The sequence below is a fragment of the Pangasianodon hypophthalmus genome, chromosome 17 (assembly GCF_027358585.1).
Source record: "Pangasianodon hypophthalmus isolate fPanHyp1 chromosome 17, fPanHyp1.pri, whole genome shotgun sequence".
NCBI classification, from domain to species: Eukaryota; Metazoa; Chordata; class Actinopteri; order Siluriformes; family Pangasiidae; genus Pangasianodon; species Pangasianodon hypophthalmus.
Genome location: NC_069726.1, coordinates 5,236,814 through 5,262,078, shown reverse-complemented (window position 1 = coordinate 5,262,078; position 25,265 = coordinate 5,236,814). Strand labels below are relative to the sequence as shown.

Sequence of the window (25,265 nt, the reverse complement as noted above, 5' to 3'; positions counted from 1 at the left end):
AATGAACCTCCTAGAGCCCTGACTTAAACCCTACAGAGCATCTACGGGATGCAGTGGAGAAGAAATTCGCAGTTTGTGGGTGCTCTAGTGTGGATGGCTGAAGGTTTTGTTGGTTGAACCTTTCCCACCACAACTCTTTTAGGTTGGCAAACTAAATACTAAAACACTGGAACTGTGATGTTTAATGAAGCCATTACTGAATGTCCAAATACTTTTTTGTCTAATTATGTATGTATTATTTAATGGATGGATATAAATCCATCCTGCACAGGGTTGTGGGGAGCCTGGAGCCTATTCCAGGGGACTCAGGGCACAAGGCAGGGGACACTCTGGATGGGGTGCCAACCCAATGCAAGGCACAATCACACACACTGTGGACAATTCTGAGATGCCAATCAGCCTACAATGCATGTCTTTGGACTGGGGAGGAAACTGGGGTACCTGGAGAAAACCCCCAAAGCACATGGAGAAGGTGTAAACTCCACACACACACACACACACACACACACACACACAAAGGGCGGAGACAGGAATCGAACCCTCAACCCTGGAGGTGTGCTAATCACCAAGCCACCTTTCCCCTCCCCTAGTCTTTTTATATTTTTAAACATAACTGTTTGTTTTTGGGAAAATGTTTTGCTTGAAAATTATGTTTGTTCTATCTTTCTTGAAAACATATATCAATTGGTTTGACATGTTGTTTTCTAATGCAGTGAAATTCATCCATTTCTAAAAGTGTGGTCCAAATACAACACTTTTATAGGGTCATTGTACATGAAGCAAGGAAATGGATGGATTCTCTAATATCTAACAGGTACTGCTATAATTCAACTTTATTCCATTTTTGTTTTAATTATCTTTTTTTTCCGACAGATGGCAGGAAAGGTGCGTTTTTCACCACAGCTCTGTCTGACTAAAAGCGAAATGAATGAGGGCGGAGTCCCAGAACAATTGCATTTAAGGGGAAAAGCCTGAATCTCAAACAACTCGACATTGGCTATTTAAGTGCACTACGTAGGGCTTAGAATCCGTTCTTTTCATACCCTATGTAGCGCGCGTGTTTAGGGAGCTGTGAGCGGTTTGGAATTCAGCCGCGGCCGGGGAGCTCCTTGGCAACGGGGCGCTGGAGGAGTGAATTTACAGCGCGTTCAGTTTTCAAGTCGGTGCGGAACATTCACTGCATATATATTTACACAAAATATAACGACTTCGGATGAAAAATAACAATAAAGCGACTACTTGAAAGGAATACATAAGGAATTACTTTTGGGACTCGGGAGCAGAAATACACCTGAGCTCACACACACACACACACACAGAGGCTCTCGTGAGGGTCGTCAAGTGTTTGCGCGAGCGCTCAGAAAGGAAGATGCTGAGGTGATGCTAAATGCTAGAGTTTCTTTTTTGCTATAAAAGGTAACTTAAAAAAAAGATATAATATTTGAAATAGTATTAATTCTGTTCTGTAGGCTACAGCTAAAAAAAAAAAAAAAAAGAGTCGTGTGAACAAAGTAGCTAACTCACAGGTCGTGTTTTTTTCTGGACACGGAATTCTCCTGACCACCATGACGAGTAGCTTAAAGACAAATTAAACACATTTTTAAGGAAATTTTAAGTTTTCAGTGCAAATATGAGCTGTTTCTGCTCCACTCAAGAGGAATTCTACTGCGAGGTGTTGCTTCTGGATGAGACCAAGCTCATTTTAACCACCCAGCATCAGGGCATTAAGGTAAGCCACCTTTAATAAAGTGACAAATACTGTATAATTACCGTATTCACTCTGCTATGGGTTCACACCGATAATTGGTTGTGTAATATATCGCGATATTTAACACCTAAACACTACAGAAATACCTGTTCTCCTGAGTCTGCTTTTTTTAGGCAGAATTTTTGGGTGTGCTGCAGAAATATTGGCATCCTAACATCACCCTTCTTTTTTTTTTCCTCTCTCAAAAACAAATTGGTTCACTTGGTGGATTTATCTTCATCTTCATCACCGTTATCATTAGTCAGGTGGTCACTGGGCGTGAAGCGGGAACGCAGCATGAACACACATTCACACACTCATCACACCTCGGGGCAGTTCAGCATAGCCAATCCACCTGCATGCATTTTTCTAGTTTTTTTTGGGAAGTGGAGGAAACCTGAGAACCCCGAGGAAACCCACGTGGACATGAGGAGAACACGGAAAACGCGGCACAGACGGTAACCCGAGCTCAGGATCGAACTAGGGATATTATACATTAATATTTTGAATATTATCTTTGAAGAAAAAAAAAAAAAACATAGCTCACAGCTGCACGTTTTCAGAAGCCTTTCATGAGAACAACCCAAATTTATTTAGATTTTTTAACATTTAAAAAATGTGATTTTTATCTATAAAAGAATGAATGAAAATATTTTATGTTGAATAGAAGAAAAGAAATATGTAAAAATTGTAGCATTAAAAAATTTAAATGGTTAAGTGCAACTGATCAGCTGCTTACAGTCAGTTTGTAATTATTTTTTAAAAAATAAAGAATTTAATTAATCCATATCAAGCAAATTGACATCATTTATATAAAATCTATAGTATTATTATTATTATTATTATTATTATTATTATTATTATTATTACTGTATCACTAAGCCATACTGTTACCTACTATAAAATATGTTGGTGGATCTTTGATGCTTTGTTGCTCTTTTTGTGACTCTTAATGGCATCAAAAATTTGTATCAGGATTATTTTATCCCGAACACTGACTACCTCTGCCAGGAGGTTAAGACTTAGTCACAGGTGGATCCTTTAACAAAACCTCAAACATACAACCAAATCAACACGGAAATAAAAATCTTTGCAATGACTGTCTCAGTCTCCAGATTTACACCTTATTACAAACTTGTGGTCCGAATTCCACACGCACAAACTGAAGAATATAAACGAGCTTAAAAATGTTCTGATGTGACGCAGGCTGGTAATCATTTAGAAAGCAAAGTATAAAATTGTATGCTTAAATTAAAAAAAAAACTTGTGTTATTCATGTTCATTTTTATGCAGGGTGCCAATAATTCTGCAGTCCTAATAAAAAATACGGATTTAGAATATTGTACAAATTTGAAAGCAGCATGGCATACATCCGGTAACCAAGCCAATCCCATAATGCTCTTGGTGATTTATATTTTTTTTTATTGATTGTTGTAAATATATCTTAAGGTTTGGTCGTTGTCTACATGTCCTTTTGTAGCTTCCTAATCTGCCATTCGTTCTCTCGTTCTCTCCTTCTTGATCTGATCTCAGTCCCTGTTTTTGTTTCCCTGATGGTTTGTGTTGTATTTATCACTTTTGGCTTGTTTACTCATTTCCTGTGTGATTTCCTTGTGCACTTCATTCATTCTGTGTTTGACTGCAGTAGTAATGCAATTACACATTCAGTAAAGCCTGTCTGTCTTTTGTCTCTCTGTCCATGTATGAATTCCTCTGTCTAGCCTTTCCACCTATTATTCATTCAGCTCTCCGTCCATCAATGCGTCCATCTGTCCATTCCCTGTGCATGCAGCAGTTATTTATTAAACCTGCAATATATTATATATTGACTAAAATGGAATAGTAAACGTTAACAGGTTATTTACTGAACACTGCAGACTAGAGTACAGCTGGACTGTATTACTTCCTCTCTTTAGCATTAACACACTCAGCTGTAGATGGAAAACCATGTCATGCTTCTTTTGTTTGTCTGCCAGCAAGTTAGTTCACCATCCCCTCACTGAGCGAACAGACAAACTGTAACATTTGTCACAGATGTCATCATGCAAGAGAGACAGTTGAAACCGTGAGACAGGTGAGACAGATAGTATAATATGTAAGGATTAAAACTTTCAGGTCATGCTGTTATCGGAAAATAATCAACGACTACGTGGTGTGGTGGGTCTCAATAGTTACTGCAACCACCCCAAAGTAGATTCTTGCCCTAAAACAGCACAGTGTTTCATTCCTCTAACACCACATCATACTTTTTATTCATTTGTAGTTACATTTAATGTTGCAGAATATCAACAAAACAAATTCTGTTATCCCTATAAACAGGCGTTCCCTGACCAGCCTGTTTTTTTGGTTTTTTTTTCTTGAAAGAAGAAAATCACCATGTATCATGTTACCAAGAAATCACAAAGCCCTCTGCCTTGAGGATGGGTCAGAAAACTTAGTCACAGCTTTACCTCTGATTGTGACACTGAAGCGCTGACACTGGAGACTCCTTCCATAGTTACAATAATATATTTATTAATTAAGTTACATTCGTATATTTATTGTTTATTCAAAAATAGATAGATTCATGCATTAATGCTTGTTGTAGATACATCTCCTATTAATATTAGTAAGATGAATAGAAAGGACGTAATTAATTTCAGCAATTTCACACCACAATAAAGGAACAGGAGCATCATAAGTAATTATCCATTATTATAGTTATAAGTCACAGTTCATTGAGTTCAGCATTACATGTACATCCCTATGGACCGAGGTGGATGTGTGTCTTAATAAGATTTTTTAAGTGCCTCATCTCCTCTGGTGCTCATTCTATTTTTGCTTTGTGCAGCAGTTTTTAAAATGTGTGGATGCACATTTACACACACACTCGCAAACAAATGGGTGACAAATTAAAGGAAAATACATCAGAGAATGGCTTAGTAAGGTTTTGGTCCAAACCAATCTGCTAGAACAGCTTTGGTACAGCTTGGCATCGATTCTGCAAGTCTCTGGAACTGCACTGGAGTGATGAACGCCATTCGTCCAAAAGATGTTCCCTCAAGACGTTGATGTTTTGATGATGGTGGGGGAGAGTGCACCCTAAAACACTGCTCCAGAGTCTTATAGGATTTGAGCTCTGATGAGTGTGAAAGCCATAGTGTATGGTTATAACACTGCCTAGTCTTCAAACCATTCAGTGAACCTTCTTGCACTGTGGATGGGGGGGGGGGGGGGGGGAGTCATCCTGGAAGAGACCACTCCCCTCAGGATAGAAATGTTTCATCCTAGGATAAAGGTGATCAGTATGATCAGAAGAACTTTGTATTGATTTGCAGAGACTCTTAGCTCTAAGGAGACAAGTGATCTTAAACCATGGGAGCGAAAATAAATGTCCACACAGCAATGACAGAGCCACAGTATTTTCTGTTAATTTGTCACTTGTCTGTATACACATACACACACCCACACACAAACCCACACATTCACACACATATACATGTACACAAACATAAAGGTACATTAGGTTTCCCGTCATTAATTGTTAATGAGTTGAGCAGTTGGAGTCTCCCTTACTACTTTATAGCTACAGCGAAGGCACAGTTAAAGCAATCTTTATTTCATCTGCATTACTGACACCAATAAATATAATCCAGATACAAGCTAGGCTAGTTAGTTAGTTGATACTAGCTAATACTGGTAAGTGCATTGTTATGGCTACACTGTGTGTATTGTGTGCGCCATTGTTTTTTTTTTTTTTTTTTTTTTATTTTGTTAAAACAAAAAATTGATTTGTTAAAACCTTAAGGCCAAATGCCACAGTGGCATTACCCATTACATTTACCCTTGTTACCAATCAGAAATCAGGTTCACTCTGACAGGAAGGCTACACCAACTCAAATAACCACTATTTGCAGCCATGGTGAGCAGAAAAGCATTTCAGAACACACAACACATTGAACCCTGGGGTGGATAGGTTACAAGAGCAGAAGAGAACACCAGGTTTTACTCCAGTCAGCCAAGAACAGAAATCTGAGGCTACAGTGGGGACAGACTCACAGAAAGGATCAGAAAAATGGTAATATCTCGAGACTGTTGTCCATGAAAAGCCCAGGAGATCAGCAGTTTCTGAAATACTCAAAGCTGCCTGTCATTTTTCCACAATTCTGATGTTTGATGTGAACATTAACTAAAGCTTTTGACCTTGACCATATATATTTTTATTCTGTGTACTGCTGCAACATGATCCACTGACTGGATAACTGCACGCATGAGCAGGTGTACAGGTGTTTCTGTTAAAGTTGCCAGTGAGTGTATGTTCCGTCTCCTTTAGGACCCAGATCTCAAACAGATGATCATTACGAAGGTTCTCATATCACCAAACTCACTGATATGCATCGAGTTTCACACACGAGTGTTGCTTCTTATCAGTAACCCCTGAACAAACCGTGTTACTCACTGTGGTCTCTGGACCTATAAAAGCTCGTCTCACATCCTCACAGTGTCCCGTCTCCGTCGTTGAGGTACACACTTGCTCATTCACACACTCACTCACACACGTGCACTCTACACAAAGAGTCCATTGAGTTTGCCCACAGGGTGTGTGGGATTTAATGCGAGAAACAGAGCAGCTCACGTGTTTCACTGCCACAAAAGAAAGACCAGCAAGGCGACGTTTGTTTTCTCAGGCCTACGTTCACCGTGGCCTCTTGACATTTGGTAATATTTTAACAAAAACAAGTCATTTTGGCTTTATGACCCAGACTCAAGGTGACTCCCGGGAGTGACTTAAATCATCTTTGTTTCATCAAACACAATGGGTTTTGAAGCCTAACAGAAAAAAATAATCATCTGCATTACATGCCCCAAGTATTAAAGGTCCTCTGTCCAGAACAGAAGACAATCCATTTTCCTGTCAGAAGAAATCACACTGTGTGGTTTATTGACCTTTTGTAGCTCAGATTAAAGCATGATGGGATTCTTGAAGCATCGAGACATATGGAGTACAGTTTATGTGCAGCAGTGCTAAAGCATCACTGATTCATTCCCACTACGGGGAGTGGGTTGGTGGAGTGCGACGTTATATTTGGGAGTGTGCCTGGTGGCCGACACACACAGCCCCAGCGCAATGAACGTGGAATCCGTCTGTTGTGCACGCATGACGAGACGGAACAGATTTGCTTTGACTGGACCGAAAGTGGACTAATCTAATTGTTTGGATCACAGACCTTAACAGCGTGTTTAATGAGATTTCTAATGGGACTCCTGTCTCTCTGCTACTACAGCAGCTCCGTTTCACACGCTGCCATATGGTCACTAATTCTGGAAAGTCATCCTGCGAAGTCATCAGGTGCCAATAAGCTAATCAGTTATGGGGAACCACTTTTCATGTCCCAGTTAAATAGTAAGTTATCAGTATGTAACTATAGAACAGTATATGCTTTTCAGGTGCCAGTGACCTTTTCATCTACCACTGAGCATACAAAACCAAAATTTTGTCAAACTCAAATGACTCCAGGATTTCCCACTGGTCTATTGTGCTGGTCATGGATCTGTGATTGTATGTATCCAATGCAGTACCATGGGCTGATGTTTAATCTTCGTGATTCATGACTATAATACAACAATACAAAAATATTGTGAAATGCAAGGGTTAGTTATTTCATAACTGTTTCAAAACTGAGTTCACTAACACAGGAGGCTGTTAACTGATTTGATACTAACTAGAACGTCACAGGACAGAACACAAAATTTCATATTTGAATTGTTAGTCAATGACTTTTTGACTTGTTGAGGGTGCAAGCAATATGTGCTACATTTAGCAACTTTTTTAGGAGTTATTATAGATGTACTTAACTTTGCCATACGTTATTACATTAGGTTATTAACCACATTTTAGCCTAGTCAGCTTTCCAGGCAACCAAAACATGGAACATTGGAGCTTTTACGTGCCCGGTGGGCTAGGTAATGAGTTTATAATTTGTCCATCCCTCATTTCATCCAAATAAAACTCTCTAATCTCTAAGTTTCATCCAGTTCTCACTGGATGTGTCCCTAAAGCCATTTTCTTTTCCCCCATGGTGTGAGAGGTGTGTCAAAAGCTCCAATTATACATCCATTTCAACAAACCTTTCAGTTCACACCAGCTGCATTAGAGGCGCATCACGCCGCACTTTGTTTTATGTATCATTTCTATTTTTTATTCACTTGTAAGTGAAGCGAAGCATAAACTCTATAGAAATCAACTGAACTCACACAATCACACTTTCTATCTATTTAAAATAATAATCTACAAAGATGTCATAATTGTAAACGTGTAGCTGTTTAGCCATGTGTACAATAGGACAACCAGAACAAAAACACACATGATGCTTTATCCATGTCCCACACTCTCGTGTCACTTTTTTTTAATTCAGCTGTCTTCGCACCCCCACCCAAATGTATCTTCTGGCCACAAATACTGTGCAACCAAAAATTACTGTTTACCCAGAAAGCATCTGCCAAATGGACTGCAGGAATAGTGGCAATAATTTGCAGTCTCTGTAAAGACAATAGGGACTTCAAGTAATGTCAACGTTCACAATGTTCACTCACAAAACCTTACGTTTTGGTGAGTTCATTTCACGTTTTTACTGTGCCTTGACAATAAATTCAGTGAATTCAGAGCAATTAGGTTAAATCCATTTTTCTGAAGACTCTGCTTGTAAACACACCAGAGACCTAAAGTCAACTTTGATATCATAATGAATCTCTGCTCTTTTCTAGCTACTTACTGTACTTATTCACAAAAAAAAAAAGACTGCCACACACTCCATTTCACCATAGCGTGTAACAGTGTAACATTGTTAACGTTGTTCTATTTTTCAGCACATATTGATGGAAGCAGTTTTGTGGTTGTGATGTAGGTCTTCATCCTGCTGAGATAAATCCATTTGCAGACTGCTGCACTGAAGGGATGCACCTGACTAGCGTTTGGATATCCTGTGTCATTCCTACATTACTCTGAGATTATTAAAGGGCATCAGTGTGAGAGAGAGACAGAGAGAGAGACAAAGAGAAAGAGAGAGAGAGAGAGAGAGAGAAAGTAAGCCTTTGCCTCTTTCTGTGTGTAGTCACGCCTAGATTTTATATATTCAGGTCACTTTTGCCTTCTGCAGGGTTTCATAAGACATAATGTCAAACACCAGTAATATTGCAGGAGATATGAAGCAGTGATATGTGTTTCTCATAGTAAGTGTGTGTGTGTGTGTGTGTGTGTTTGTGTGAGATTTAGTGCCCAGGTTTATGGCCCAGCTGGAGACAGGCACAGGCATTCTCCAGACCTGCACTTAAAAAAAAAAAAAAGAAAAAGACCTTATCTGACTCCACTGCCAGGAAATACACATCATCCCTTCTCACCCGCACAGTTTTTCAGCAATATCCATATTAAATGCGAGAAGGAGAAACTAACGAATGTGCTTGTCACATCACTCAGCATGCTGCTTCTTAATCCTATCCCACCCCATTCTTCTGACATGTAGTCTTACAGCTCAAAGCTGTCATTCCAGACAATTAAGGTCAAACCGGGAAGTACGTAGCCTGGGCAGAGGGGCGCAAAACAAAATAATCTTTGTCCTTGAATAAAACATTGATGCAGTGCGAAGCCTGATTTATGCTTCTTTCCAAACCGGCTGGAAACCTTGGGGAAAAAAAAAAAAACCCTTCCGAAATCTGATTTTTATTCCTGAAGGATTAAAAACACCATATTTTGGGGCTGCATTAAGAAAAGGACGGGATATAGGCTAGTGCATGTGAGAGAGGGAGTGGTATGGTGCTGTGGAATAGCAATCTAAGAATAATCATAAAACAAATACAGGAAATACAAACTGACTGCATACAAAAGATAAAGGTAAAAGCCAATGCAAATAATAGTTTTTACTCCGTACTTTAAAATTTTCTACCATTAAAAAAAAAAAATCTGGCTATAACAGTTTTCATATCATAGCAAAAAATTCTCTGACCTGAACGATCCTTTAAAAATTGTGTTCTGTTAAAATGCGTGTTTGTTTATTAATCTACAATAAGACTACTTAATGAGCTGTACGATATTTAAATGACATGTTAATCTATGCAATAACTGTGTATAAAAGCTCATCACACAAGCTGCAGACTTATTAGAGATGCGAAGATTGTGCTGACTAACAGGCGTTCGTGAGCGAGGCATTATTTAAATGGGCTGCGGTGTGAATACGAGTGCGAGGATTTAGCAGGCTTTCAGAGAACGCTGCAGTAATCTCTGCATCACTGATTGTTCTTAGATCTGAGTCTCATTGAGCACTGGAATTAGCACACATAGCACTGGTTATATTTCCTTACAGAAGGCTCCCATGCTTTATCACAAAAATGACTTTACCGTATCAAAAATATAAAGTTACAACTTTACCTCTGACTGTTACAAATTGCGAACACTGGAGACACCTTCCACAAATAAATGTCTCCTTACAGAAAACCTCACTATCACTATATCAATGATCAATGATACCTTTTTCTTTACTCAGTAATAACACATTTAACACATTTTAAATCATGCATTGACCCGTCTTGCTTCCAAACTGTTAAGTGAAGTTGGCGTAAAAGTTAAGTAAAATTGTTTATTGTTGTGTTTCCATCATCTATTATGCTGTTATGATGGGTATTCAGAAGATATTTAAGAAAACAACATATAATTTACACTTTTGTGTGTTTATCATGATGTGTTAACCAGTATTACTATGGAATTTCCTTTTAATAATTTAAAAATTCATAAATTCTAAGCTTATATTAAAAAAAACACATCAGTTCTTTCATAATGGCTCTCAAGGTTGTACCATTGTCCCTCATCAGATCGACATGCAACTGCAAAAGTATTTAGAAAACGTACTCCTTTTATAAATAAAGGTTAAAGAACAGCATCACCTCTCTTTCCTTTTCTGTAATGCATTATTAAACATCTTTTAGATCTGAAGTATTCCCCAGGCAAATCACATTTTAAAGTCTGCTCTAGTGTAGAACTTCAGAGTGACATTGCATATGACTTTCTAGTTTCCAAAAATAAAAAAATAAAAATCCCTGTAGATAGTCAGGTACACTTTCCCTTTGAGAACACACCTGATTCAGTTCCTCAGCTAAACACTAAGCTTTTGCTCAGTAGGTCAATAAAGCTTGGCAAGACTTTGGGTCTCCAGAGAACATGACATGCCTGAAAGCACCCTCTGAGCAAAACGTGTGGCTGATGTGTGACTAAAGACAATAAAATAGTTTGATATTCAAGTGTAACACACAAACTTGTGGTGTAGGGGTGTAACGCAATGCCACGTATTCAGGTATATGCTGCAACTCGAATCAGAACTCAGAATTTCTGATCTCCCTCAATCAGAATTCCTACATGTAAACTCGGGACTTTCTCCTCAACCATGAGTTCAGCAAGTGACGTCAATCAAAATGAGTAAACAATGAGTTACACTGTACAGTATTTACAAGTATTTGCTTTAGATCAATCAACAAACAGACATGTTCACTTGTTAAATCTATAACACTGACTATACAGTACACTGTTTTGAGGAGGAAAATATACATCACTCATCGAAGGTTTTTCCCACTTTGTAGCTTGAACACAGAGAGGTCTAGTATTGACTTCCCACTTCTGAGCATTAGCATTAATTCTGAGCATGCAGCACTAATTTATTTTTATTTTTTTGAAATACAGATGTACGCAGATGTATTATTTTTGTTTGTACCTTCCCATGTTTTTTTCTAACAAATTTGGAACAGTAGGTTCTGTTTCCCAAAACATAAACAAACTACTAGCCTAATTAAACTACCGTGACCCTGACCAGGCAGTTACTAAGGATGAATGAATGAACTCTTTTAATGAACACGGTCGTTCTTTGTCTCATAAGCTTCATATCTGACAGATCACTCATGCCCACATGAACATGAGCCCTGTGAAGCTTTCTGGCAATTAACGCACCTCTTATTTGTATCTGTATCTGTGTATTTGTCTAGAACGTGTTATCTGTTCATTCCGAATAATATTCGGTTACATTCCTACTCTGGTGAAACATCCTGTAGGTTTTATTATTGTCATAGAAATATTAAAATAGGTAGGCATTGTTACCAAGCTCAAGACCCAAGTTCATATAGCATAAGAATCCGTAATAAAAGCATGGCCCAGGGGACTACCTCCTTCCAGAACAATATCCTTCTATCTTGCAGTCCTCATCTATATCTTCACATTTTATTACGTTTTATTTCTCTAGCAAACATGCTTACGTGTGAGATGCAATGTGTTATTGAGTCATACTTCATTTTCATTGTACCTTTTTCACCCTCAATTCAGCATCTGTTGTTTTTTTTGTGTGTGTGTGTGTGTGTGTGTGTGTGTGTGTTTGGGGGGGAGGGGGTGTTTTGATTTGGCTTAATGTGTTTACAGAAGACTTGATAGTGTGTTACTGTTATCACTGTGTGTGTGTGTGTGTGTGTGTGTGTGTGTGTGTGGTGGGGGTTGGGGGCTTTTGATTTGGCTTAATGTGTTTACCAATGACTTGATATTGTGTGTGTGTGTGTGTGTGTGTGTGTATTGATCTACAGGGAGTTTCTGCAGCCATTAATTGGAGCAGTGTGCACATGGCAGTCCACTTAGCAATTAGGTGCATGTGTTTTTATACACAGGTTATAGTCCTTTTCTCCCTGTGACTGTGTTTAATGTGCACTCGAGCGCTGGGGTTATTAATCAGTGCTCTGTGCTCTTTGTCTGTATTTGACAGCTGTGTTTTTAGAATGCATTTACTTTTTCTTTTTATATTTGGTATTACATTGATTTGTATATGGGAATAAATCCCAGAATTTTTGTATGTAGTGTGCTGGCTTTTATACAAATCAACTGCCAGGGTTGTATTGTTGATTGTGGGGCATCTGAATTGCCCTTTTCACAGCATTTCTGTGCGTTATTTGGTAACTGTGGAGACGGAGGTGGCTCTGGATGGTTTCTAGAGGTAACATCATTCATCATGTCTCAAGGAAGCTGATAAGACAGTTACAATATTGCACAGATTTTCCATAGTTAGTTAGTAAATTAACTAATTACTAACTATTAGACCTCTGTTGAGTTCTTGAATCTGATTGGTCAGAAGGTGTTTATTAATTTTATATAACAGCAGCATTGTTTGTGTAATATGTTGCCATTTCTATAATGACAGCTATTTGACTTGTACGGCAGACGATGTATATCTGTGGTTCTCCGCAACACTAATTATAACTGTAAATGGATAAAAAGCATGCTGTTCATTATATAAAGTAAAAAAAAATGTAATTGTTGGCAAACCTCTGTGGTGTAAGAGGAATAAAACACTTCGGAACATGCAGTTTTTGGAAAATAATCAACGTCAGGTGATAACAGTAACTCTGCTTTGTGTAGGACCGTGTCACATCACCTCATTGCTGATTATTTTCCTCTAACAGCACGCCCGAGGTGTTTTATTCTTTACTTATAGGATACAGTTTTCCAGCCATTGTTCCCTATTACGAATCCAGCAGGGCAAATATCACTCTGAAAGGCAGCAGAGAGTTGTGGAACAGTGTGTGGAACATCTGCTGACGAGGATCCCACCATCACACACACACACACACACACACACCCTGAGAACCACTATCCTCTGGCACACAGTGATTCTCACAAACACACACACACACACACAATGACGGTCATCACCACACCCCTGCAGCCGACAGCAGCAGATGGTCCGGTCTCCTCCTGTAATGACCCTGTTGCCATGGGGACAGAGGGGCATGTCAGGGGAAGTTAAATGTTTCCAAGAACATTTCAAATGAATCTCTTCCCTTCTGACCACACACACACACATACAGCTTGTTAAAAGCTCCCTAATTACTGCTAGCCCCATAAACACACTAACTAGCCATTTCAGCTCATCATGTCATGTTCCTTGTTTATCACGCTGCTAAAAGAGATTTTTATTTCATGTTACACACCAATTTAAAGAAGCGCTAATGCTCAAACGACAAAGTGTGGATGTTCCTAATGTGCTTTGCTTTAGACACACTGACTCTATGAAGATTATGAAGCAACTGAACTGAGCATTGCATATTTCTGAATTATTTTATTGTTGAATAAAATATAGAGAATATTGGAGAACATAAGAAAGATGCTTTCTCACTGCTAAGGCACCTGGAGGTGTCACAGCTTGTGTTTGCTCGAGCCACTGTGGATGCAGATACACACAAAAAGAAAAGAGCAAAGGGGTGGGGTCGTAGTTGGAGAGACAGTCAGTCAGGATGGACTGTGTGTTCCTTGTCTGTACGGTTGTGGTTGCTCTGTGAATTAATGTTGTACAGACACACGTGCTGCTGCTACGGTTTAATTCGTTTTAGTTTGTCCTCCACTGCAGCGTCGCCACTGTTCCTTATCGACTTCCTGTTTTTAGTGTTTTTACTGTTATATTCAGGATTTGCTCACTGACCCTTCATACTACCCTGTACTTATTTATGTGCTTCCTAACAGTCTTCGATCATGGTTAGACAACAGTGGACAGATTGTTGTCACATTCTCCTGGAACTCCATCTCCCAGAATCCCCTGCTACCACACCCTTCCTCTCAGCTCACTAATCACGCTCACCTGCACCTTATTTAATAATCACCTCTTCAGCTTCTCAGTCTTAATCTTTTTACTATCTCCTGTGTATGACTTTTGATCTACTTTTTGGTTTTTTGAACTTGGCCTGGTTGATGCATTTCAATTTTTGTGTGACATTTTGCATAGTTTGCCATGACCTGTTTTTTTTTTTGTTGTTGTTGTTTTTGTTTTTGTTCTATTTTATGCTGCCGCCATTTTGGATGCATTATATTTTCAGTTTGAAGATTCTCTTTTTAACATGATATCTCAAGAACGAGTAGTTGAATGTTTGTAGGATTTATACATAATTATCATTTTAACCACCAGATGAACTTTTGGAAGTTTGAGATTTTGGAATTGACCCAAACAGGTTCAAGGTCAGTTTTCTTTTCCTTCAATAGCTTCCTTCCTGTTTGTCACACAGAGATGGTATGTATACACTCATGCTCAGGAACTCAAGGCCTATTTTCTCGCCATGTACAATTTTTGCCATCAATCCATCTGTCCATCCTTCCACCTGTCCATCTGAGATTCTCGTTACCATGATATCTCAAGAACGAGTGGTTGAATGTTGAATGTAGGATTTATGTGGAATCATTATTGGAACCAGCAGATGAATGTGTTACAATTTGAGCCTGCTCAAGTTTTACTAGGGGTACACTGATAATGTATCTGTACCGTATGGCACTCAAGCCGGAACATACCAATACCGTGATGCAGTTTTCGCCTCACATGCTACTGGATGAAGCACATAGTTGAGCAACATGTCACTTCACGCTTGAGACAAGCAGTAGTTAAAAAACGCTTTTTTTGCAAAATGTCATGCAGGTGTTTCAAGTGGACGCAAAAGCAGCAAGGACTTCAATACCCCCAATTTGATTGAGCATTTACAGATCAAACATGTCAAGGGAGCACAGCGATTTCAATAGCAGTCATTAGAAGAGGCATTTCAGAAACGTTTAAACTGGACGAAGAGCAAACTGCTGTTGGTTCTGATTTTGCCTGGGTTAAGATCCACTTGGTTGCGTTTTTGGGCTCCAGGTCTGTTTTGTCTGTTTTTCATGGTTACATTTTCACAGTTGTTCTTTAGGCACCTTTCTTATGGACTGTTGCCTTTTTAAAATTAAACACTACCTTTACAAAAAAAAAAGCTGAATGGTATGATTTTCAGGATTTGGCATCTGTTGTATCATATCAAAAAAGAGTCAGGCTTAGCGTCAGTACTCGATATCAGTAAATACTTGAGGATCAGGAATTGGAAAGGGGAAGGGAAAAAATGGTATCGGTGTATCCCTAAGTCTTATAGTTGTCAATTCAACACATTCACCCCCGATTATTCTTGCTTTACCTCATCTTAAAAGAAAGTGTGAGAACAGCTGCTCTTTTGCAGATTTTTGTGGACAAATCTAGAGCTTTAGGTCTAAATACGCTTAAAAGGAAGTATTACTAAACTGAGCAGGTTAAATAAATCAGTAGTGGTTCAGTTGATAAGTACCTATACATAAAAACTGTCAGGCCTAGGTCTTATTGCGTATGTTATAATAAAAATGAAATAAAAACACATTTAAAAACAGACTAGTTTCTTTAAGATCTGCTTATTGCAGCCTAAACACAATATTTCCTTTCCTGTGTAAAAGACATACCCACATAAAAACTATCCCACTTGTAGCTCGGCTGAGTAGAGCAGAAATGAACAACGACGGAGTTAGTGTTTGTAACGTGGTGTAACCCTGTGGAGAATATTCTACCGCATAATGCCATCTGCTCCTGTTCAGCCAGAGAGCACGTGGCACTAACAGAAGGAAGATCGTGGTAATTAACTAATCCTCTTTGTGCCTCTGGGATGTAAAGCCACAGTCAGGATTTCTGTTTGGTTGGCTTTCATTTTTATCCTTTTTCAAGGATCAACACTTTCTCAAAATCTAGCCTTTCTCTTGGCCAGGTCTTTTGCTAATTTGTCTTATTGATCCTGGCAAATTGGTGCAAAAGCCATCGACCAGCAAAGATCCATCTTGGTCTGTTGAAGCCACTTAGATTTGGAGCTTGACAGAGAAATAATTGGCAATTAATGGGATTTTAATGTCACTTGCCTTAACTATGTCGGTGTAATTAAGCATTTAAACGTCTGTCTCATTTTTCTGAAAGAAATTATTAAGAACAATGTTACAAAACAAATTGTCTACAAATTGACCATTTATGGGTACAGCATTTGAGACAGCGCAGTCATGTTAATGTCGTAAATGTTAAAAAGAGTTTAAAATGTAAAAACTCCTTAAAATCTAGACGCCTGGTGATAATGGTAATGATTTCAGAAATGGTTATTCGCATTATGTGCAGCAGGTCCTGTGAACTGTTATTGAATTTTTAAAGCAGATTTTGTTTAAGAGCAAAACAGAGATGAAAATCCGAGAGAATTGTATTTCTGAATTGTTTTCATCAAAATCAGAGCAACACTATAAACAAATCAATTTTAACGAACATTCTAAATAATTTCATATTCGCCCTACTGCTATGATTGATTTATTCATTTATTTATTTATTCTAAGAAAAATTATAGATTTTAATTTAGACGTTTGGCCAATGATTTGCTGCCTTTTTGTCAAGGGCACAAACACGATGGCGTGGGCCAGGGGTGTGTAGCAGTGTGATCACCACTATCAGATTAATTAGATTAGCTAACCTAGATAAGTTGTGATACTTTATCAGGATGGGTTGCTGTATGGTCTTATTGTAGATTTGGCACTTCATATTGTCTTCTGTCTTACGATACACCAATGACAGTAATTACGATGACAGTAAATTAACAGCACTATAAAGTTGTTTTGTCCTGTTAACCTGCCCCTGCCGGGCTCAAATGTCAAACTACACTCATGAATTATGAGCTACCTCAGCCACTTTCTAAGGCTAATGGTTATGGCTGAGTCGTCCCATATGCAGGAGTTTATATACTTGTTTTTCTCTGTATTAATGCATTTAACTAGCTAACTAGCTCACCATACTTTGTTAACCATGCACCATACATTATGTTAATGTTTTTTGTTTTTTTTTCTTCTTTTTTTTCAATTGCCCAGTTTGTCCAGTCCTGCAGTCTCTTTGATAATCTATTTTTTTCCCATCCATACGCGGAAAACCATCAAATTCGGTTGCACAGTTATAATAAAATACATTTTTAATACTGTTCCAGACTGGAATAGCTATCTCTTATACACAATCTCTTCAGTCAGTAGAGAGGAGAGAAGGAAAATAGCATAACTAAATACTCGGAAACACATTTCCTCCACGTTTTTCTCTGCCCAGTGTTGTTTCTGCAGCCCCACCCCATTTTGACCATCTGCATTGTCTTATCTGGGAGAGAGATATGGCAGGAATGTGGGGAGCAGGTTGCCAGTGTCAGTCTGGATCCTACTGGCCAGCGCGTTGGAAAGGTCTCATTTTCAGCTCAGAGCCCCTCGGGCCTTAGAGGTTTGAGTTACACGACTGACAACAACTAGGGTTACAGCACTTTGCATCAGTGCCATTTCAGGGCCACATGGCTAGTTTGGCTTTTCCTTCTTGAAACGTTAGCACTCTTAAAAGTCAGATGTTAAATAGGCAAATAGGACCTCGTAAAATATTTCCCAGTTCTAAGTAAGGAATAAGTGTTCTCTCATTTAATTGATACTAGTCTCAGTCTCAGAGCTGGTATCTTTTGTACACATGGAATCCTATAGGCGCTCCACATTTACGTGTATAACCATTTCCATGCTCCAGTCTCCAACTGGTTATTTCAGATTCATCATTTCAGAAAGTTTTCTTTGAAACCGTTCGAAGATGAGTAAATGAGATAATCTTGCACATTTCCTGACAGGCAACAGGAATGCCAGGTAAACGTCTTCTTTCAGTGAAAGTAGGTGACCATGTTTAATGAAGTACCAGACACTCTAGCCAACGCTAAAATAGTCAAACCTGCAAGACTGGATTGACACTGATGCTCACAAAGTCATCAAGTCATCACCTGATCACCTGGAGTTCACTGCTCTGGGCTTTACTGAGTAACGTGAACCAGAGTGACGCATTGTATGGCACCGAGACAGAGAGCATGAGTGTGAGTAGTATAAGAATGACCTCGGGGCGGATACCAGTCACTGTTCAAGTTTCAGGTGGTGTTATTGAAGCCAACATGCGTCATAAGTGGCAGCTATATAACAAAATAACAGCAGTATCACATTAAAAGAATTTCTTGATGTATGACATCACTGACATGTATGATATATTTTATAACAGAAAAGGTTTTAGTCAGTAAAAAAATTAATTTGTGGGGTTTTTTTTCATCAACACTATTCAGCTGTGACTGATAAGCATAGATGTTGCAGGTTATGCACATGATTTCACACAGACACCCCTGAAGCATGGTGAATCTAATAAAAAAATAAATAAAAATGAGAGTAACAATATGGGAAAGCGGGGAGTTAATTTTTAAAAAAGACCCAATTATAGTGAGAGCAAGTTTTTCCTAAACAAATCGTAACAATGTGTTTGTTCTATGTATTTAAAATTCCGTTGAAATATTTATTACCTCTTTTGACTGACCAATAATTTTTAAAAAATGCTGTTTGACATATAAGATGATGTTCTATTTATTTGCTCGCCTTTTTAAATGGTGCACAAATTGCCCCATGCTCACCCTATGAACATTTTGTTTACGAGTGGTGGAGGGGCAGCACACAAGACAGTTAATGTTATTACCACTTTTGTATTCGTATCACAAACTATGACACTTTTGAATTTCTTTTGGAACGTGTTATCAAAATGAACCATGTTTTTAATCCAGAGTTTTCAGTCTTTTCCCTGATGAGTAAGGATGTGATTAGCAAGTTCAATCTAAACTGTTATCTAGCTAGCTATGTAACTAGCTATAGATTCTGTCTTTCGTCTCTGCTGTGGGACCCTGGCTTTTAGACCAAACTACATCTTTCTCTTCTAGTTAATTTGTTCAAGTCGACTCTCCACTGCCTGTTACGGATATAGTCTCTGTAAAATGTAAAAATTCGCTAGAAAGTAGCCTGCAGGATAAGTCAAGCGTGATAGCCTCTCATCATTATTTAATGTCATCCTGCCCACTAAAATCTATGGCCATGAACCGCTCCTGTTTCCAGACAATCGTTTCTCTGCTGTGAGGAACAGATGACTTTGCTCTGTCAAACAAGCCGAGCACCCACTAGGGCTGCATAAATACAGTAAATCACACAATCGCAGTCATGATTCATTTCTTAATGCGGTTCAATCCAAGAACAGCTATTTTCTGAAACAGCGCACCAGTGTTCCCCTTTACTCACTTAGCCCAGTGAGCGTAGACCTGAAGTGCGGCAACTCTGCGAGTCTACGGAAGAGAAAAGGGAGAAACAATGTCCTACAGCTGAGTTTTTATATGATCAAAAAAAATTTCCTCTTAAAGTGTGAAAGAACAAGTTTGTTCTGAACAAATGGTTATGTACTAAATATTAAATTCTCAATTACTATACACGGGAAATGTATGAAATGAATGAATGGGGCAAGTGAGTCATGGTTGCAGGAACCATCTCGCTCAAAACGCGTTACCCAACTCGGCAGTGACGCATTACACATCGAGAACGCTTGTCAAGACTTTTGGCTTATGAGTTGCTCTCAGCAGAAGAACAGAAACATTAAGAAGTTTTAGCTATCACACTGCTAGAGTTATGAAAGAGTTGCACGAATATACATGTTGTTCCTTACAAAATCTGGGCTGAGAATCATGATTTCATTACCTATTACATCAGTATAGTCCATAAATACAGCAAAAAAAAAAAAAATCATGGAATAATCCATACATTGTTGAGGGATTCATGGACCATTAAGCTTTCAGGCATATCCCTTATTCCCGTTAGGATCACCAAGCGGAAAAGTGCCAAGACTGTCTGTGTCGTGCTCACAGTACAGATAAAATAGCAGCATAATGTTCTCACTGCTTTCAGTGAGAAAGAAAGACAGAAAGCCATGTTGGAATGAAATAAACGTATTAGAAGCTTTATGATAAAGTGTGATTTAAGTGAGTAAGTTAGCATATTATAATGCAGCTTAAGACACAGCTAGTGAGCGCTTTAACTGATGTTCGGTCACGGGTGCAGTGGCTCACGTTAAAGAACGCATTTCATCAGTCACATTAATATTTCATGGTGACGTCTGCGTGACCAGGCGACGGCAAATTCATTCATTCGTTCTGTTAGTTAATCACATTTGGACATTTGTGAAGTTCGTTTTCAAGCGCTCTCATCCCAGGATGTACATCCTTGAGGAGAATGTTTCACAGGCGAAAACGGCGGATTCATTTTTGTGTTAATGCCATAAAATACAGTAAAGTATAACACGTGGTTATTTCGACAGCAGATGTAGATCAATGCACATGCATTTATTTTGATTTAGATGCCTCAAAGGAATATTTTATTGTTCACACAATTAATATGAATTAATATGAGAGCTTTGCACTCAAGTCTTCATCAGTGAACAGTGGATAAGTTCAACAAAACAGACTTCATGTGAAAACTGTAATAAATTTCCTGGTTAAACAATTGCACTATTTGACCATGTAGTACACAGTTATGGAAGGGATTTATTTATAATCGCACTATCCGGTGTTACCCAGATGAGGATGGGTTCCCTTTTGAGTCTGGTTCCTCTCAAGGTTTCTTCCTCACATCGTCTCAGGGAGCTTTTCCTCACCACCGTCTCCTCTGGCTAGCTCATTAGGGATAAATTCATACATTTAAAATTTATATCTTGAATGTATTTATTTCTGTAAAGCTGCTTTGAGACAATGTCCCTTGTTAAAAGCGCTATACAAATAAAATTGAATTGAATTATTGTCTCAGTGAAGAACAGAAATGGATTTGAGATGAGTGTGTGTAGAAGAGATGGCGGAAATTGCTTTTAATTTTAGGATTGGTTTTAAAAATAGTCCTGTATGTGCAAATAGTATTATTGTTGGTAATATATTGGCATGTGGTGTCTGGTGGTTATTAAAATAGGGGAAACACAACTTGGACAATATATATTAATGCGCTCGTTCTATTATTGCTCATTCACAGGGATTCGGAATCTAAGATTAATAATAAACACAGATTTTACTGTACCAACACAGCTAAAAGGAGCTTTTTTCCTGAATTAAATTCAAGGGCTTTGGTCTGCCCTCTTGTTAAATTTTCAATCTCTTAAGTATTAGCATCAAAAGACTTTTTTTAAAATCAGCATAATCAATGTCGGCCATTTCGTCCCAAAAAGCAGCTAGCCGAAGAAGGAAGTGACAGCTAGCTAGGCATATAAACAACAAATTTCAGAAATTAATGCAAATAATCAAACAGAACTTTATATTTACAGTTTATTTAATTATGATATTTACACATTACAGCTACAGCAGGCTCCAAGTGATTCAGACTGGCACAGATATGTTTAAGTTTGGCATGCCAGTCATGTTCATTCCTGATTTATTGATTGGCAGCTGCTTAAGAGGCTCCGCCCCTTTGAGAGCGAGACCAGTCATCATAAGGAGAAGTCGTGCATCCAGGCGGGACAAGCCAAGAGTGCACGGTCCAATAAACATCAAGATTTTTTTTTTTTCTTCCCAATACGCACCCGCCCACACTCCATTCACTCCAGCCGTGCATCCTGGCAGGACTCACAATGACACTCACGTTAAAATCCTGTTGTCCAATGAGCCTTCATCTTTCATCCCATTCATACATTGAGTACACGAACACTTAACAGACGTTTCAGTAACTGTGTATTAGCTCTGTGTCAGGGGCTTCAGTGGAGATTTTCATGCAGGCTGCACTGTTCACTAGAATGACTTTGAGTTTAGTGAACAAACTGCGAGATATTTAATCATTTGATTTGCTGAAATATTGAATTCCACAAAGATTGATGAATAATATAGACACTTTGGAAAACATTTCATTGCTGCATTTTAAGGAAATTTTAGGAGCTTCCTGTGTAACCTTAAAGCAATCATCTGTGGTTATTAGTTAGTTTTTCAATTTTTGCCAGAAAAAAAAAACAACCCCCGAATAAGGAGTGTCCATTAAAGCTTATGACACAGAGCACTCATGCAGTCGGTTCAACAATGCAGTGCACTTGAAAAGAATTGCAAAATGAATCCAAACGCACTAGGTGCAAAAACAGCCTAAGTCTAAGAGAAAAATAAAATAATGAACAGCCCCTGGTGAAATATCGATCATTTATACAACACTGACAGTTTAGTTAACGCATCCAGGTTTAGCGTTAAAGATCACACACACTGCCATCTTTAAATCATCGTGACAACTCTTACACGCTCAATTCACTTTCCTTTGGGGATCACATTCTTTTGCGCATCCTCACAATAGCTTAAGACTTAAGCAGAGCATATTTATCATACGTGTGGTTTGTGGTCTTGCTCAGTGTCAGAGCTGAACACAGAGCCTCTCCCAGTGTCAGAGGATCTGTCAGAGATAAGATCAAGATGTGATGATAGATGCAGCTGAACCTTAAGTGAAAGGAGCAAATAGTTTACAGATAGAATTTTGAAAAATTAAGGTGGTAAGTAAATTTATTATATAAAGCAATAGGGCTGTAGGAAAATAATCAACAACCAGGTGGCTGTTACCAGAGCAGTTTGCTAACCATTTTTTTTATTAATTAAAGAATAATAAATCATACTTTTTTAAATCAGATTTTATTTAACGTTGTGCTAAAAAAAAAAAAGTTTGTCCCAGTTATCACTTACGTTATAGCAGCTGTAAATATTTGTTCCCTCACAAGCCTGTTTTTTTCTTATCTTGAAGTTGACAAGACAAAAAAACCCACAAAAAAGAAAAAGCACAGTGCCATCTTACAAAGCACTGACACTGGAGACTCCTTCCACAGATGTTTATTTAACATCTCCTTACAGAAAACGTCAACATATCTCGTTCTAAATGTTATCGTTTCTATAGTAACAGCTCATTCACATGGGCAAAGAAAGAAACAAAGAAAAAAGTAGAATATGGTGATATGATGAGGTTTTCTGTAAAGATGCAGGTGTAAGTTTCCCACCACTGTTTACACCTAAGTGATAACAGGAACTAACCACAGTGCAAGTAGATGTTCCACAATATTAAATAGATAAATGGATAAAAAGTACAACATGTTGGAAATCTGTAAATAATAATAATATTATTGTGGGCAGATTGCTGTGGTGTAAGAGAAATAAAACACTTCAGGGCATGCTGTTGTAGGAAAATAATCAACTTCAGACTCCTCTTCACGTCAGGCTGCATCATGGATTATTTTACAGCACATTAAATAATATATGTTTTTGGTTTCATAGATGTTCCCCCTTAACCCCTTTCTCCTTGATGTATCTGTTAGAGAGGGTCATGGCAAACTATTTTTTCGTTCTTTTCAAACTATTTTTTGTCATGCGTTCCGCTTTGTTTTCGGTTGTTGTCTCGTTGCAAATCTCTTTGTAGGTAAATTATAAAATCGAGCTTTTTTTCATTCAAAAAGTAAAAACAAAGGGGATGCAAACTTTTGCACCCAAATATTCAAATCATATAAACCATTTTGTATGATTTGCTTTTTGCCCCAGGAGATGAGATTTGATTTTATCGCCTCTCTTCACAGAAATCCACCAAGGGCTCTGTGGTGCTGGATTATGTGTTCAGCCACGTCAACCTCTTAGAAAGCGACTACTTCGGCCTGCGCTACTGCGACCGCAGCCATCAGACAGTGAGTACAGACGTTCCACAACACCTCGTCCACTTTCCTGTGCATCTGCATCTTTTTTTTTTTTCTGAAAACCTCGTATACACTTTGGAGGGATGGGTTTACAAAAAAAAAAAAAAAAAAAAAATGTGCACACAGGGTGTTTTAAGAAGTGAAGAGTGATGGTGTTTGCCCGCGGGGGTCTAAATGCCGGGCAAGGCGATGAAAGAGCCGTAAAAGAAAAACACGACAGTAATTTTTCCATAACCTTCTTCCAACACAGACATGATTTGTGCCTTCGAGTAGAGCCACAGAACCTTTCGGGGCTTGTCTTCCCAACCGTCGTTTTACTGTCTGCCGAGATTTATTGCATTTATTGCTGACGCAGGTAGTGCAAAAATAGTAATCAACCAAACGAGACGAGATAATTGGGAGGGCGTGTTGTCCTACTTTCACTTTGGCTCATATGACTTCATGACTCATCTGTCTAGTCATAGCATTTGATAAGGAAAGGAGGAACCACACAGGAATTCAGACTCAGCTCAGTTTTGATGTCAGTCGTGCTCGGTAGGGGTGCGCCCATTTCCGGTGAATGTTACACTAAAGCTGATTTTAAGAGAAATAAAAGAAAAGCTGCTTTCATATTACAAAGCGTCTTCTAATCATGTGATTATTCCATAATTATATCATTATGCATTAATTGCCTGCACAGAGACAGGAAGGAGGCTTTCAAACACTGGACCGCATTAAATATCTTCTCTTCTTTTTTTTTTTTAAGCGTGTTGCTGCCATTTTGTGTTCCATTTGCATAAATCAGCGCGCACTGGGACACACCAGCTGTAGCAGCGTGATTATTAGATAACATCGGCCAATTCAATTAACTTATTCTAATTTCATCATGCCCAGCGGTAATTGACCTCCCTCTGTATGCAGGACGTTCGTGTAAAGGATAGGGGGATGGCGATTTTTAAATAGAACCCCCCTGTGTAATAAAGGTTTAAAATATTTTAGGCACGTTCATTCGGCTGCGCAGCTCAAAGTCATTCCTCTAGATGAGGCGTGTAACACTGAATCACTATCTGTATCTGTATCTGTGTCTGTATAGTGCTCTGATTATTCAAATCTGTACCTGTATTTGAATTTAAACCCACAGTGGGCGTGGCTTAAACCAAGAAATA

The 25,265-nt window shown here is 38.5% G+C and overlaps 1 protein-coding gene across 2 annotated transcripts in view; it reads left to right on the top strand.

The window, feature by feature from the left end:
- The first annotated feature begins 1,119 nt into the window (after positions 1 to 1,119).
- Positions 1,120 to 25,265, top strand: part of epb41l4a (erythrocyte membrane protein band 4.1 like 4A) — a 52,080-nt gene continuing 27,934 nt past the window's right edge. The window contains exons 1-2 of one of the 2 annotated variants that reach the window (XM_053241192.1): positions 1,120 to 1,729; positions 24,007 to 24,111. In XM_053241192.1, the coding sequence (XP_053097167.1) occupies positions 1,631 to 1,729; positions 24,007 to 24,111 (204 nt within the window). In that variant the 5' untranslated portion in view covers positions 1,120 to 1,630. The remainder of the gene's footprint in view (positions 1,730 to 24,006; positions 24,112 to 25,265) is intronic. The other variant, XM_026944030.3, reaches the window with a different exon arrangement.